At 28.5% G+C, this 16,451-nt stretch overlaps 1 protein-coding gene across 1 annotated transcript; it reads right to left on the bottom strand.

Annotated features, from left to right (window-relative positions):
• Window positions 1-10,736: 10,736 nt before the first annotated feature.
• Window positions 10,737-12,764, bottom strand: LOC120255851 (protein BZR1 homolog 1-like). The gene is made up of 2 exons (XM_039263634.1): window positions 12,346-12,764; window positions 10,737-11,652 (listed from the first exon to the last, which is right to left on the bottom strand). Exons 1-2 carry the CDS (start codon window positions 12,562-12,564, stop codon window positions 10,963-10,965), a joined length of 909 nt encoding a protein of 302 aa, XP_039119568.1. The 5' UTR covers window positions 12,565-12,764; the 3' UTR covers window positions 10,737-10,962.
• Between the last annotated feature and the right edge of the window lie 3,687 nt (window positions 12,765-16,451).

Below are 16,451 nucleotides of genomic sequence, written 5' to 3'. Positions count from 1 at the left end.
CATAATTAATGACAAATGATATGGATCAAATTAGAGTTGTCAAGTCAATATTAACGGTTAAACTCTAATTACTAAATCTAAGGTTATGTTTGTATACTCTCCCAAATTAGAAAGTGAGCTTAAGAAATTAAGACTACACTTTATTGTGGTTGTAAACTTCCAACCTATTACTCTTCTAAATTGAAATTCCAAATAGTCAAAATAGGAATATAAGATTAATCTTAATAAAAATTGATATATGAGTTAAAACTACCAATTAAAATACAGTTGTTTGGCTTTAATCATATGTTCCAACAAAATAATACGAATGAGAATTTCATACATATCTCATCGACCTCAGTTTAAGAGAGGATACCAAATAAGCCAAGTATTTAATCAAATTAAATGGTCCTAAATTTGGAAGCAAAAAATGTACTATAAAAATAAAATGATCTACTGCTTTCATAATAACATAACATATCATTTATGTAATAATAGGTAAATTTATTGCAGTTATGAGATTGTCCAAGGGCAAGATTTCATTATCCATGCCAACTAATCATAAACAATAATATGCACGGTAGGGACCTTTCCAAAGAATTGATTCAAAGAACACTCAAGTCCCCCATTATTGAAAAACAATAAAATGCTCTGATAGTAAGGGCCTCGTCACATTTAAGATTCTCTAATTTTTAGAATCATAGCGCCGGAAAATATTAAGGTATCTACGTATATGTTGGCCAAATATCTAATGTAACATAATCATTAAACCGGTAAGTCAAGGCTCCGTCCCTAATAGTAATGAGGTACAAGTAAGAAAGGCCGGTAATATTGGGAGAATTCCTGGGTATTATTAATTTTTGTTAATTTTTTTATATGTATATATTTCATTCATATTTGTTAAAAATAATTTTAAGAAACATTTATTAATTATTAGTAGGTCCGGTGTGGTACAAGCTAGGCTCACGGTCACCTAAAATTATGTCAGTACGGACACATGGAAACTCTTTTTCATTCTTTTTAAATTAAAATCTTATTTCTATTCCACATATAAACTTCAAAATGACTTGTCCTAACTCTTATATGTTTAAAATGGACCCTCAACTACTAATAAACTCATATTATGAATTTCATATTTATTAAAATCAACATTATCCATATACACATACATACATACATTACATACTCCCTTAATGGCACATAAGTAACAATATATAAAATATTAAAAATAAATATAGAAATTAAATTAATATTACACAAGAAAGCTCTCACTATATGAACAAAACCTTAATTTAAAAGTTTATATTTTATTTTGAAATATATATTAAGTTAATGAGCATATGGAGTCAAGAAAACCAAGACAAAGGGAAGGGGGTCACATGGAGGTCACTAGTGGACAGGACACGTGTCAGTAGGGATCAATGAGAAGGAGGGGACCGAATTAGGGTGGATTGACACGTGTCAGTATAAAAACTTTTTGGTGTCAGAGAATTGTGCTGGTTGCCAACCAATCCAATCACTACAATGTCTTCTTCTCATGATCAAAACCCTAGAAAATAGTTTGGTTTGGCAAACCATCCCACTTTTAATGGCATTTTACATGCACTTTGTAAATTTGTCAATAAAGTTTTCTAGTTTCTTTTTTTACTTTTTAATAAACATAATTAGTTGTTTGTAAAGTGGAACCCCAATTCCTATTTTTATATCTATTTTTGTTATTAATAATTTAATTTATTATATCAACATCATGGCTTATCCATATTCTCCCACAATCCACAATTCATTAAAGTGCTCATCATTTATTGTATTTCTTTATTATTATTTGTTTTTTTTCTTGTAAAATAATTACTTTTTTAATGTATGTTTATTTGATTTTATTTATATATATAACAAATGAATAAATTATAATTTATTAAAATTCTAGAAATACAAGCACAATGAAGAAGAACGAAGAACAGAGAGACCATAAATACACAATTAAAAACAGAAATAAAGAGTTACAAGTGAATAACTAACAGTAACTCTGCAAATCACTTAGGAGCCCCAAAACTCTAACTTTGGCATGATGGTCATGATAGAGTCATAAGATTTAGCTTTTTTTTTTGTCTTAAATACATGGAGATAAATTAAAATAAAAAATATAACCGTTTGTTATAATTAATGCGTCTTATAAGGATAAGTTAACCGTTTGTTATAATTACTTTTTTTTATTTATGTTTATTTGATTTTATTTATATATAACAAATGAATAAATTATAATTTATTAAAATTCTAGAAATAGCAAAGCAGCATACGAAGAACAAGAAGAGAACTATAAATACACCAATTAAGAACATAAATAAAAAGTTACAAGTGAATAACTAACAATAACTCTGCAAATCACTTAGAATGTCCAAAACTCTAATTTTGGCATGATGGTCATGATAGAATCATAAGATTCAGCTTTTTTATACCTTAAATATAAAGAGATAAATTAAAATAAAAAATATAACCGTTTGTTATAATTAATGCTTCTTTTAAGGATAAGTTAAGGTAATATATAAGAATATCTTGGAAATGCTTATCTTTAATGAAAGGTTGCGTCTAAATTTTGATAGCCATGAATCATATGTATCACATGGTTCATGCATGCGTGTAGCTCCTAAAAATTATTTAAGTTATTATTAGTCAAAATTATCATGCATTTGGGAGAAGACAATTGTACTATTTATCATTTTCAATTTCATAAAGTTTTTATTTCTTGCAAGCTTCATTCTCTCTAAATTTGTATTTTGGTTTGCCTTGTCACATTTGAAATGAATGGTTTTACTAAATTTAGCAAAATGAAATTGGGTGAGTGTTTATGCATGAGTTGCTATTTTTTAAATGGAAAGTTGAAAGCATTTGTAGGTTTAATTCCAATGTGAGCATCCAAATATAGAAGTTGTTAATTACTTTTCAATGTTCATGCATGTATGGTTATTATTTGTATTCATATATATATATATATGAGTGTTCATGGATAAGGTCCTTTATTTAAATGGAAAATTGAAAGCATTTGTAGATTTAATTCCAATGGGAGCATCCAAATGTATAATTTGTTACTGTTGAATGTTCATACGTATAAAGTTATCATTTGTTTTCATTCATACATGTATTATATATAATTTTTTAGTGTTCTCACTTCACTACTGTTTCTCAAATGTATTATTTTGATCTAATATAAAATAGTAAGTGATTACAACTAAATAATTTTGATATTTTTTTTACTTTTAAATATGTTTTTTTATTTATTTTAATTTTTAATTCATCGGTCCAAAATTATGGGATATTAAATACGTCCAAAACAATGTACAGGAAATGTTGTGAACAATGTATAGAAACTATTGTAAAGAGAGATTTCTACATGAATGCATTTAACTTTATGTTTTTACAAAAATGTATTTTTTTTTAATCTTATACTAACTTAATTGTTCTTATCCATTCCAAGCAAATGATTTATAGTATGAATATAATTTACATAAAATTTTTATAAACCTAACTTTTTTGGCATAAAATAATAAAAGAATATAACTGTAAAGAAGCCAAAATAAGTTAAGGAAACAAAAGCTTTGTGGTGAGGAAAGCAAAACAAGAAAGAAGAAAAGAGAGATTTAACTGAGCTTGGTGACAGAGATGAACAAAAAGTGCAATAAAAAAGAGAGTGATAAGAAGCGTGTCAATAACATATAAGATATAAGGGTTGGGTCTTGAAGTCCATTATCTTTTATGGTAAAAGATGTGAAAGTGTGTTTTTGGGGACCACTTAACTTTCAAATGGGTGCATGCATCTAATGCTAGGACAAATCAAAAGCTATATAATGACCTTGTAATTAAAGGTGATAGCATAAAAAATCATCATCTTTCATTTTCCACACATATATAAAAATATATATGGATTTTGGCTTTTTATAAAATTCTATTCATCCACTTTCTATATATCATTCTTAAATTTTAAAAACATTTAATATGAATTGCACCTACCAATAGAGACTACCATAGATTGATCCAAATAATAAAAACTTAGATCACTAAAAACATGTTACCCTCATTTAGTATTCTCGGTACTTCATTTTTCCAAAAAACCAGTGAGTCAAAAAACTCAAATATATATATATGAATATCACTTTATTCATAAATATATGATTTTTTTTTTATTTTCTCTGATTTAAATTTTTTATTTTTTTTAAATAACTTACAATTAAGAAACTAATTTGATAGAATCATATCAATTTAGTAGGTTATAAGGTGATAATATGAGAATCATATTAAATATGTTGAAGATATATCAATAGAAATGAAGTAATATGTATATATATATAGAGAGAGAGAGAGAGAGCCATATCGAATGTTTAAAAAAGTATAAAAATAAAACTAAATAATAAAGCAAAGCCATGAATCAAAAATGACTTCTCACCAACTTCTATAGAAAAAAAAAACACATTTAAAGCATCCGAAACTTACCTACTTTACAATGTGCTTTTTTTTAGTTAAAAGTGATTTAAAACTCACTTTCCATAGTTTTCATGCGTCTTTAGAATTCCTGTATCAAGTAAATGAAATCACTTTTTTTTTATTAAACAAGAGAAGTGAAGAAGTTCACTTACGAGAAAAGTGGTTTGTGGTGGTGTTTTTTCCTCAAAAGTAGGTTTTAAACTAAACTCATTTTAATAATTTTTTTATTAAAATAAAAAAAAATTATTATATAAAAATCAACTTTTTTTTTCACTTTTAATATTGTTTTTAATTCATTCGCACTTTCTAACAAATAAATACTAAAAATATTGAAAGTGATATCACTTCTTCCACTTTAAGGAAGTGGCACTTCCCCCTATTTTCTCACGTCCATTTATTTTTTTCAAAACGAACACTCTAAATTGTAATAAATAATAGACCACTAGTAAAATATCAGGAGTTTAACTCTCTTTCCATATACAATTGAAGAGCAATAAAATACGTTAAAAAAAAATACATATAAAATATTATAATATTATACAAATTAAATATCTTAAACCAAAAATTATAGTTGGATGCATCCGATCCAATGCTCATTACAACTTAGTGTAAATTAAACAATAACAATCCATTGTAATTTGTTAAATACATTTGAACACAAAATAACAGTGACTTTGTCATGGTCATTTATATGTTTATTTGATGCAAATGGACATCATGTAAATTAGCTGTCAAGATAGTCCACAAACATTGAATGTTTAGGGTCTGTCCATAGGTGAAAATTTGAAATATAACACAACACAAGTTTTTTTATCACCAATTTATTTTGCAACAAGGACATATAGTAAAAAAAAACTATATAAATCATTTATATCAAAAAAAAAAAAATTATGGTATAAAATTTTTGACAAGATATAACATAATTAAAAAAATATATATTTCTAACATATCTGTTCCCGACAAAATTTAGTAAAATTTTTTAAATTTTTCACCAACTCCAAATAATTTTTGACATTTTAACTTGGGTTAAAAATGAAATATTTACTTTTATAAATTTCTTTATAACGTATGTGTGTATATATCATCAAATATTTTATATATAATTAATTCTAACGGAAAAACACATGTTTTTCTCATAAAAATATTTCTCATAAAAATAAAACTATTTTATTTCGATTATCTAATGATATATATACATTGCAGAAAATATTTTACATATACAGTTACATCAATCATTTCCATTCAAATTAAATAATTTTGACAAATAGTTTTTATTAATTAATTATGAGCTTCAAAATTTATGAAAATTCAGCTTTTTTTACTCTAAATATTTTAAGAATTTATAATTAATTAATAACTTTTGAAATTTTTAAAAAAATATAATTATGAGCTAACAATTTTTATTAATTATAAAAATTAAGTGGTGAATTATAAATGAGAAAAAAAAAATTCATACAACATTGCCATGTGAATTTCTTTATTGCAAAATAGACGTGGGACAATTTAGAGGGTGTTACAATAATTTTGAAATTTCTTATCAAATAACGAACAACACAAAAAATTTTGAATTATTTATTGAACATCAAAATAAAACAATACAAATACTTATATTATAATTCAACCATTTGTACTATTCTTATCTACCAATCAAATAGACCCTAAATAAGACAATGAGAAGAATTGCAAACGAGATATACATAAAACATTTGTATGCAAAGAAGAATGTAGATTTTATTTTATTGAGTAATCTATGTTGGTATACAAAGAAATGACACTCTCAAATTAAGCGATATGTGATGGTATATATATAAAAAAAAACTCTCAAAATTAAGCACACGCCAATATTAACATGACTTTCTTTAACTTATGAAATAAGGTTTTAAACTAAAATCTTAAACAAATTTGGAAAATCCTATCATATTCAGACCCTAACCTATCAAATACAATAAAAGGATAAATCTAAAATAATTTAAGATTAGTTTGGATATAATAATTGAATCAAATAAGATTTTAGTCATTTTAAAAAATAAAGACATTTTGATGATTATTTTAAACAAACAAGGCAGTTTAGTTATTTTAATTATTTTCATAATTAGATAAAAAAAGTTTTGGTCACTGTAAGACAACAAAAGCATTTTAATAAACCAATGAAGCAACATTAAAATAAAGGAATAGTGTTATTGCATCCCCTCATGGATGGAATCTAACAATACCACTTTCTTACAAGGTTTTCATATTTATGTGAATTATGTGAATGTTGAGACCAATATTGAAATCAAATTTTTTATAGAACATGAGTATGTTGGATAACAATAGAAATTTGCCTAGAAATGTCAATACATGCAATGAACCAAAAACTTTATTAAGTGGATACCCTCACATGGCTTAAGACCTTTACTTTACCAATATATCCTTCATGATGACAAGAAATCCATATTTAAGTCCTTAAACAAAGGGTGCCATCCTTACAAGAGACAACCCTTAACGTTTGTTTCCTCATCTCCTACTCTTTCATGTATGCATGCTTACCACTGGTAAGCCAAAACCACATCAAAACAAAGCAAGAACCTTTAATTAATTCCATGTTCACCAATGTTTTATCACTAGTCTAAATCACAATAATAAATTGAACCACAAATCAAGGCTATAACCTCTAATTAATTCCATGTCCACTAATGTCTTATCACTTGGCTAAATCACTCTAATAAATTGATCCATAAATCAAAGTTATGAAAAGCATTCACTTAGGATAAAATTGGGTAAAATTATTAAAACACACTAACTTCTTTTACCTCTTATGTATTCATTTGCCTTAAAATGAGATTAGAAAATTTGTGATTTTTTTATTTTAGTATTTTTTTTTAATTTTGAACTAAATTCATTTCAAAAATTTTAGTTGAAATGGGAGAAATTAAATTTTATATAAACACACTTCTTTATTAAGAGCATTCGCTTAGGATAAAATAGTAGTGAAATTATTAAAACGGACTAACTTCTTTTACTTCAGATATTCATTTGCCTTAAAATAAAAAAAGAAAATTAAAGATTTTTTTATTTTAATATTTTTTTAATTTTGAACTAAATTCAGTTTAGAATTTTCAGTTGATGTGGAAAAATTAAACATACTCCAATATTTTTTTTATAAAATAAATATTAGCATTACTAGAAGTAATATTACCTTTCAATTACTTTAAATAAGTAACACTTCCACCTCATTTCTTTCATTTCTAACTACTTTGTGGCAAGTGTACAAAGTTTAATGTTAAGTCTAATCTCAGAAAGATACTTAATAAGCAAAGATTCATGACAATTAGATATTAAAGCCCACCCTTTAATTGTGCCTTGATTTCAGCCCCAAATTAAGGTAGAGAAGAAGACTCTGGTTCTTCAAGAGGAAATGGTGGGGGACCTTAGAGAACTCTAGACTAAAGCTAACTTAAAAGTAAAAGAGTGAATGAGAACATCTTCTTTCATTGGGATTCCCAATGTTATTGCATTACTAATCTTTTATTAATCATGGATTAAGGAGGAGATTAAGACATGTAACCATGTTGTCATGGCGAAACGTGTCCTATTCATCCCTTAATTCTTAATTCAGATATTTATGTGGCCCATCTACTCTCTTTAGGCACATAAGCATCTTGATTAATAGTTTTCATTGCATATGACCTATAGAGTGACGTTCCTAACATCATGCCTATTAATGAGGCATCTCTGATTGCACATTGTGATTGGATGAATTATGATTTTTCTTTTGCTTTTGGATGCTTCTTGCATCATGTTTGATGAGATTACCTTAATTGGTAAGATAATCAAGGGTGTTCAAAGTATTGTAACATTGAATAAAACAAGAGGGCTTTTGAGAAGGTTTCTTTAGAGTTTGTGGAACTTCAAGGATGTTTCCTTTTGTTCCCCAAAAGCCTAATGATAATGATTAAAGTTTTGGCTTTAGGTTTGATACTTTGGGCCTCATCTCATCAATTGGTTTGGGTGGCCCAATTTCACTCAATGGACCAAGTCTGGCCTAACCGAAACTAATATCGGTTGGGTTTGAATAATTTAAGCTCACTTTCGGCTCTCATTCAAGTTCGACGAGAAACTCATAATGAATGTTAGGTAAAGCTAACCATTACCAATGGGGTTGATCCAAGTGTTAGAGACTTTAGTTGTTTATCCTTATAAGACTCTTAGGGGGCGTTTGGTTGCAAGGAATGTAATGGAGATGAGTGAAAGAGTAATGATAATGAGGGGGATTGGAAAAGCAATGAGAATGAAAACTATGTTTTGTTAGAAAGATTGGAGAGGTAATTTATTAGGAATAAGAAAAGTGAAAAAGGGAAAACATGATAAAATGACTATTATGTCTTTTATATGAATGTTATTATATATATATATATATATAGTAATGAGAGTTGTGACAATTATATTTTTAAAAATATTTAAATATTAAAGTAAATTAACTATTATAAATAAATATTTAACTTTAATAGGTCACCAAATCTCAATTTTTTTTATTAATATCATTAATTAACAATTAACTAATCATTATTAATTAACAATTAATTAATTATAATAAATAACTAATTATTAATTTAAAATAAATATATTATGAACCATAATAATTACTTTTTTACTATTAATATTAATTAATGTCCAAATTTATTATTAATATTATAATAAGCAATTAATTAACTAATATAAATAACTAATTACAATTTGGTTAATATCTAAAAAAATACTAATGTAAGGGTAGTATTGTCATTTCATTGTTAAAGAATCAAGAATCCCCTCAAAATTTAAGTGAATGTGACTCATTCTCTATAACCTATTCATTCCGTTATCATACCTCCCTCATTTCTACTACTCCACACTCAAATAAAAGTTTATATAATGTAAGTAATGACTCTCATTGCACTCCTTTAAACCAAACACCCCTTAATACCTCTCATCCTAGGAAACAAGTGAGATAACGGCCAAAAATAAATGAACTATTTACTCATGTTGGCTTAATTTTGTCAATTACACAAATTTATTGGGAAGTGCACTTTTCATTTATTTTTCAGGAAAAGGAATTTTTCCCTTCAAAACATTTTACTTTGTCAACTTCAACACTATGCCAAACTCTACTTTGAACTGAGCCACTTATTCCTACATGCAAATTAAATGAATTATCTGAGTCCAATTCAACTCAAAAGCTTGTGGTGATAAGGTCATAAACTCAAGCTTATATATTTAAACTTATATTTTCCAAATTAACTGATGTCAAACCATTAGTTACTCTAATACTTATACTGCTATTGATTATTAACAAACCTTCATCACCTTTACTAATCAAGGATGAAATCCAATCAAAATCAAGTTAATAATTTTTGCATGATTCATTTAATTTCTTCCTTAATTTTATGATTAATCTCATAGTTTCCTATCCATCTTACTCTAATAGTTCAAAGAAACACAAGCAACCAATTTTGTCTATATATTCCTTCAAAAGTGTGAATCCTACTTAGAATTTTGTTCTACTCTCCAAAACAATGGACCACTGCATGTCATCTTGCCAAAAGACCTGCCCATGTTCCAATGCTCTATCTTATTGGCTTTGGCATCTCAAGATGAGAACTATGAGAGAGCTACATTTCAATCATGCAACCCATGAAACCTTGCCTAGTTTCCCATCAATGACACAAGATAGAGGCCTCTCCCAATTTGGTGGGGTGGAATTGCAGTTAATTTTTTTCTGCAGATTGGACCACTCTTTGGCAACCATTCTACTCATCTCATCAATAATTTTATGTCTGATTTGCTGAATTAAAAAGTTGTTATTCAAGTTTTATCATTTTGTTTGCTCAATAGAAATCATTCATGTCATGTTCTCATTGGTTTGTTTCTGCAGATAACACTAGTGTCAAGTTTTCTGCAGTATTTCTGTCTAATCATGTTCTGAACTTTTATCTATTTATTCAAATGATCCATAAATATTAAATATATATATACATATGGACAATTAAGCTACTTTATTGGAATAATTTGTTTGCTATCATTCTGAATATCTGAGAGCATGGCCCATGACATTGTTGTTACATGAAGTGATAGGATGGTGAGACTAACATTCACAAACAAACTCACATGGAAAGGGACCCCATTTTCCTTCAAAATCTCATCCCCATTTTTTAGATAAGAATCAATGACATGCCAAAACGGACAATTCCTAAAAGACAGTGATGGTTTCTGTGTTAACAATTCTTTCTGTTTAGCACTTTGCGGTGGAACAAGTTCTTGCAAATTCATGAATCAATTCATATGTTCTGCAATCAGGGAATTCATCTTTGAAGAACAGCAACATTTCTACAATTTAAAGATAACAAGGGGGAGCTCTACTTCCCCATTTGCTCGTCCAATTTACAAACCCAACAGATCCATGCACTGAGCATCGAAAACTCAAAACAGAAAGAATGAATCTCTATGCATTCATCACTAGTTTCTGAAACTCTCGAAAAACATGATAACCATGCATCAGTGGTTCTTCCCAGTGCCAAGTGTGAGCTCGAGATCATCCACGGCAACTTCATGGATTGTTTCACCCTCCCAAGCTTTCACTGGTTTGTTCCCAAACTCAAACTCCACGACGCCACGTGCTTTCTCAGGCATTCCACCATTGGCATCGAGTCCACTGAACACGGCATTCTTCATTGGTGCAACAGGGTTAACTAGATTGAAAGTTGGCGATGCAGGGGCAGTCATCTGGAAGCTCACCCACCTGCCAGAATCGATGGTGGAAATATCAGATTCATCACATTCAGGGATTGTTGCAGGGTAGAAAAGCTGACGGGCACGTGTTGGGCTAGCAGGAGCAGATGCAGCAAATATAGGATGGTGCACCACAGAGCTATCCCAATCAGGTTTTCGAAGTTTAGGTGGGCGGGAAGCGGTAGGAGAGGAGAGGGGTGGAGTGACAGGCGCACTATTGGATATGCGGAGAGGCGGGAGGGAGGAGAGGTTGCGGAGGAAGGGAAGAAGGTAGGAGGGATTGACGGCGGGATTGTTGGCATTGTCAATACGGGTGGGGCTCGGGAAGGAGGATGATGAAGGACTGGCATGGTAGGAAGGGACAGGACTTGGGAAGGATGATGACGGAGGGCTAATGTTTGGCAAGAGGCCTCCGGTGATCCCTTCTTGCGGCGGTTGTGGCAGAGGTCTGCATCCCTGGTTCAATAAGATTGAACAACACATTGACCGAGAATAAGATGCATTGTATAATGACATGATTCTTGGTTAAAGATCACAACTTTTAAGGAAGAGAAATCAAAACAATGTTGGGAAAAAAAAACATGGACTGTTATTAGTTCTATGAATTAAATCCAAATTCAATAAGAACAAAGAGCACATTGCCAGATATCAAGATCCGTTGATGAACCCTTTAGGGCTTTTTTTTTCCTCATTCCAACTCCTGGCTAAGTATTTGAGATCATAACTTTGAGGAAGAAATCAAAACAATGTCGGAAAGAAACATGGATTGCAGTTCTATGGTTTACAACCCTAATTCAATAAGGACAAAGATCACATTGACAAAGATCAGCATGCATTGCATGAATCCTTTAAGGTTTTCCTATTTCTCTCTAAGTTCTCAAGATCACAACTTTAGGGAAGAAATCAAAGCAGAAATTATTCACAAACTATGAATCAGAGAACCAAGCATCAAATTTAAACCCTAAATACTCACAGATTCAATCAAGGATATCAAACAAAAACATCATAAAAAGCAACAAAAACACAGAAAAAAACAAAAATCAAAACTTTAGAATCAGAACCAAAGAGAAAGAAAAAAAAGGAGCAAACTTTCAAAAACCTAGATCAAAAACAAGAGAGAAACTAAAATATATATATATATATATAAACCTTCCGGTAGGTAGTGCCATCAGGCTCAACAATCCATCCAGCTTCAGCGCAGAGGGCTTTAAGGACCTCGTTGTTGTCACAATGTTTGGGGAGCTTATAGTTTCCAAGAGCCCTCAAACCAGTGAAGATCTTGGCAGCAATGGCTCTTCTTCTCCTCTCTCTTCTCTTATTGTTCTCCCTCTCCTTCCAGGTTGGGAGTCGGCCCCCTCCGGAAGTCATTCTACACAGCTCCTTCTCCTTCTTCTCCTCCTCCGCTGCTCCAAAGGGGGATGGAGAGCTCTTCTAGAGAAGGATTAGAAGAACTCTCTCTCTCTCTATTTCTCAAGCTCACGAGGACGAAGAAGAGAAGGAGGAGCAGTACTTGGTCTTTCTTTAATGGTGGTATAGATTGGATAGATTCTCTTTTGGGACTGCAGGTGTTAGCCCTGTGACTTTTTAACACCGGGTGACAAACACCCCATTTAAAATTAATAATTAGAGACCTACACTAATATAGAGTGTATTCGTAAACTCAACAATATTATGCCTCACCTTATCTAGGTTTCGATCTCAGGTCTTTCTGAAACGAGAACCGGTTGGTCTTTTTAGTTTCATTTATTTTATTATTATTTAAAAAACTTATATTAAAATATAGAAAAAGAGTTTATTTATAAAAATAAAAATATTCTGGGTTTGTGGTTTGAGTTGCAACATTTTAATATTTTTTCATGTCGCATAAAAATGGATCTAAATTTATTTATTTTTACTTTAATTTATATTACTAAAAAGTAAAAACCATTCAGTTCTATTTATATAGTATTTAAAAACTATTCAAATTAGAGGTAGATTTGGTGGTTTATACTTTAAATGTTTTAATGTGAATGGTTTAGACTATATGTTACTAAAATGTTACACCTCAAATTATAAATTCAAATTCATAAAAAGCCAAAATATATGTTAGTTTAGTAAAATTTCTCCAAAATATTTTTATGTGGGTTTTGCCTCAATTTTATTAATAGACTTTCAAAATACTCGAGTTTGTGTTTATTCTTTTGCTAGTGACTTGATATAAACTTTTTATTTATTTTTTTAATTAAAAAAAAAGTGGGACTGAAAGTTTACCTTTGAGAATGAAATAAATAAAATAATGTTATAGGTAAACTTTGTAAAAATACATCAATGAAAATGAATTTATAAAATAATTCGAATTTTTTTTATTTCTTATAAAAAAATAAAATAAAAGAGCTAGTTATGCTCTTGTTCCACCAACGACTTTTGTTTCAAGGAGAACCGAAAATCAAAAATCAAAATTACGATCTAATTTCACTAATATTTTTTAATTATCTCTTTTTTAAGGAATTTTTTCTTTTGTTAATTAATTTTTTGCTTTAAAAACTTTCAGCTAATCTCTCTACTATCTCTGTTTTTATATGTAGTTTTTTTATTAGTTTTATTTGTGTTAATCTGTATACAACCTCTCTACTATTTAATTAGTTTCTCATTTCATGTAATGTTTTATTAATTTCTAATGGTCTCAACCTCTCTCTTTCTTTCCCCTAAATTTTTTAATTGTGAGTGTATACATATATATATTAATTTTTTTTTATATTTTTACATCCTCTCTCAAGTATTTTCTCTCTCTTCTTTTGAGAAATTTAGGGCAAAGAGCAAGTGAGCAACACTGACACAGTTTTGTCCAGAGAAATTGTGTCTCACTCTCAAGAGTGTTGCTTGTCTTAGTTGTCAGAAAATAATATATATTAATAATTAAAAAAATATATATGCTTATAAAATTATAATATTATATTGTGTGTGTGTGTGTGTTTTAAAAGTTGTTCATAATTAGAAAAGGTTTTCTTGCTGTAAACAAACTGTTTGTTAATTAATAACTAGACTGTAATCTTGAGGAATTTGAGTAGATGAGTGCTTTTTAAAATAATATAAATTATGAAGATTGTTAAGGAAATTCTTTTCTTTTATGGTTTTTTAATGGGCTGGAAAATATTAAGGAAGTGTTCAATAAATTTATTGGATCTTATTTATTATTGGTAATTGTCGAAAACCCCTTGAAAGTTTTCTTTATACATATTTGGACCTCTCAAATTTGGATATTCTAAAAAAAAATCTTTTTTTTACCGTTTACTACTCAGTAACTCTAATATAAAAGTAGCTAATGCTGATAGGATAATCTTGTGTTTTTTAAGTAAAAACATATAATATTAAACATGAAGATTAAATATTAAATAAAAATATATTAAACGAAAATATAACATATTAAGTGAAACTTATGTGCTTATACGTAAACACGCAATGTTAAATAAAAAACTATAATTATTAAGAGGGAAGTATATGTTGTAAGAAAGAATAAGCTTACGGAGTGAGGTACAGTGACAAAAAAATGAAGTATACTGGAAAAAAAAGGGGTTGTCTGGGAAATTCAAATGACAAAAAGGTTACTTAGAAAGTTTTAAAACTTTCTAGGGGCCAAAAGTGATATTTCCCTATATATTATCCTAATTATAGATTAAGGTAAATTCCTAAATAAAAAATCCTAATATTTTCCTAAATTTTCATTTATTGCTAAACTAATGCCAAGCATGATAGTAAAATCATCCTTTTAATTATCCATAATTTCATATAAATTTATAATTAAACTATTTTATAGGAATAAATAAAAATATGAAAAGCCCATTGTTCTAATTACTATTGCTTTTAATTCACTTAAATGTCAATTTAACTTAGAAGTATTACTATCTTATTCTATTAATAACAAAATATCAACACTAAAAATGGTTATAGGAATTAGTATTTCACATATAATATTTAGATATTGTAAGGATTTCAATCTCAAGATCACTATAGTTCAATAGTAATTAAATTATGTTTCAAAATTTTGAGGGCTTAAAAAAGCAAAAAAAAATTGGGGAACTATAAAACCAATCTTGGAAAGGGCAAAAATAAGAAAAAAAAAAAAAGAAAAGAAAATGATTGCATAACTAATATGTTATCATAAAAAGCATATTCATTTATATATCTTATAAGATGTTGTTTTAACTTATATACATTTATGGATAATAAGTTTATAAAATTATAGGTTGATTTTTTTATAATTATAAATTTTTAGTTGATTATTTATTTATTTATTTATTTTTTTTGCACTAGGCGACAAACACATTTATTTAAGGTTAAGAGCCAGGGACGTGCATTGATGTGAAGGGCATCCTCAAGCTCAACAACATCATGCCCTAACTTTATGTAGATTTCGATTTTAAGTCTCCCCAAAAAGAAAAATTTTTACAGAGAGATCCCGGTACTCAATAAATCGAAAGTTTATTTGTTTTAGTTTTTGTTCAAAAAATATCTCAGCAAATAAAAACGATTTATGAAGATATGTAAGGGGGAAAAATAATTTTATTGGAGTGTACAAGAAGAAAATGAGAAGCATTGATATCCAATTAAAAAAACATTAAAAATAAATTAAATGGCAAAAAATGTGTATGTATTATACTGCACTATTTTTAAAAATATTAAAGAAAATGGAGTTAAGCTTTTTGCCAAATTCAAATATTTTTATTTTTAATGATAATTGGCATATTTAAAGTAGAGGAAAGTAACAATAATTCCGCAACTCCTTCAATTTTCCCCGAAGCCGTCAAATTTATCAAATCATCAAAACATCCCTTGCTTTTCAAATTTATTATTCATAAATTTAAATTAAATTAAAATTATAAAATTACCTCTCATCTCGCTTTATGGCTTGTCAACTTTTGGTGAGATTTTTTTTTAAAACTTTCACTTAAACCCAACTTTTAGTGAGGTTCTTCTCTTTACATTCAATTAAATCCAATGCTCCTCTGCTAGTATAGTCCCTCTCAATAATTCCTCCGAGTTATATTTTTCATTAACATGTTAGTGACAAGACTGCATGTTAGTATCCATCGTTTACTACTGAAACTTTATTTGGTTCATGGTAATATAAAAATATTATCATAAACTAAATAATAATTTTCATATATTTTACCATATTTAATTACTATAATAGTGGTAATATTATTAGTAATGTGATATTATCAATAGTCAACAGTAAAACTAAAACATTGCCAAATAGGTTGATAATAGTATTACTG

This window comes from Dioscorea cayenensis, unplaced genomic scaffold, assembly GCF_009730915.1.
Source record: "Dioscorea cayenensis subsp. rotundata cultivar TDr96_F1 unplaced genomic scaffold, TDr96_F1_v2_PseudoChromosome.rev07_lg8_w22 25.fasta BLBR01001216.1, whole genome shotgun sequence".
NCBI lineage: Eukaryota > Viridiplantae > Streptophyta > Magnoliopsida > Dioscoreales > Dioscoreaceae > Dioscorea > Dioscorea cayenensis.
This window is presented reverse-complemented; position numbering and strand designations above follow the sequence as displayed.

Bases quoted from the DNA above. Each gene is read 5' to 3' on its own strand.
- LOC120255851 (XM_039263634.1), bottom strand. From the start codon at position 12,564: ATGACTTCCGGAGGGGGCCGACTCCCAACCTGGAAGGAGAGGGAGAAC. The intron at 11,653-12,345 runs GTTTATATATAT...TTATTGAACCAG, and splicing joins ATGGCACTACCTACCGGAAG to GGATGCAGACCTCTGCCACA.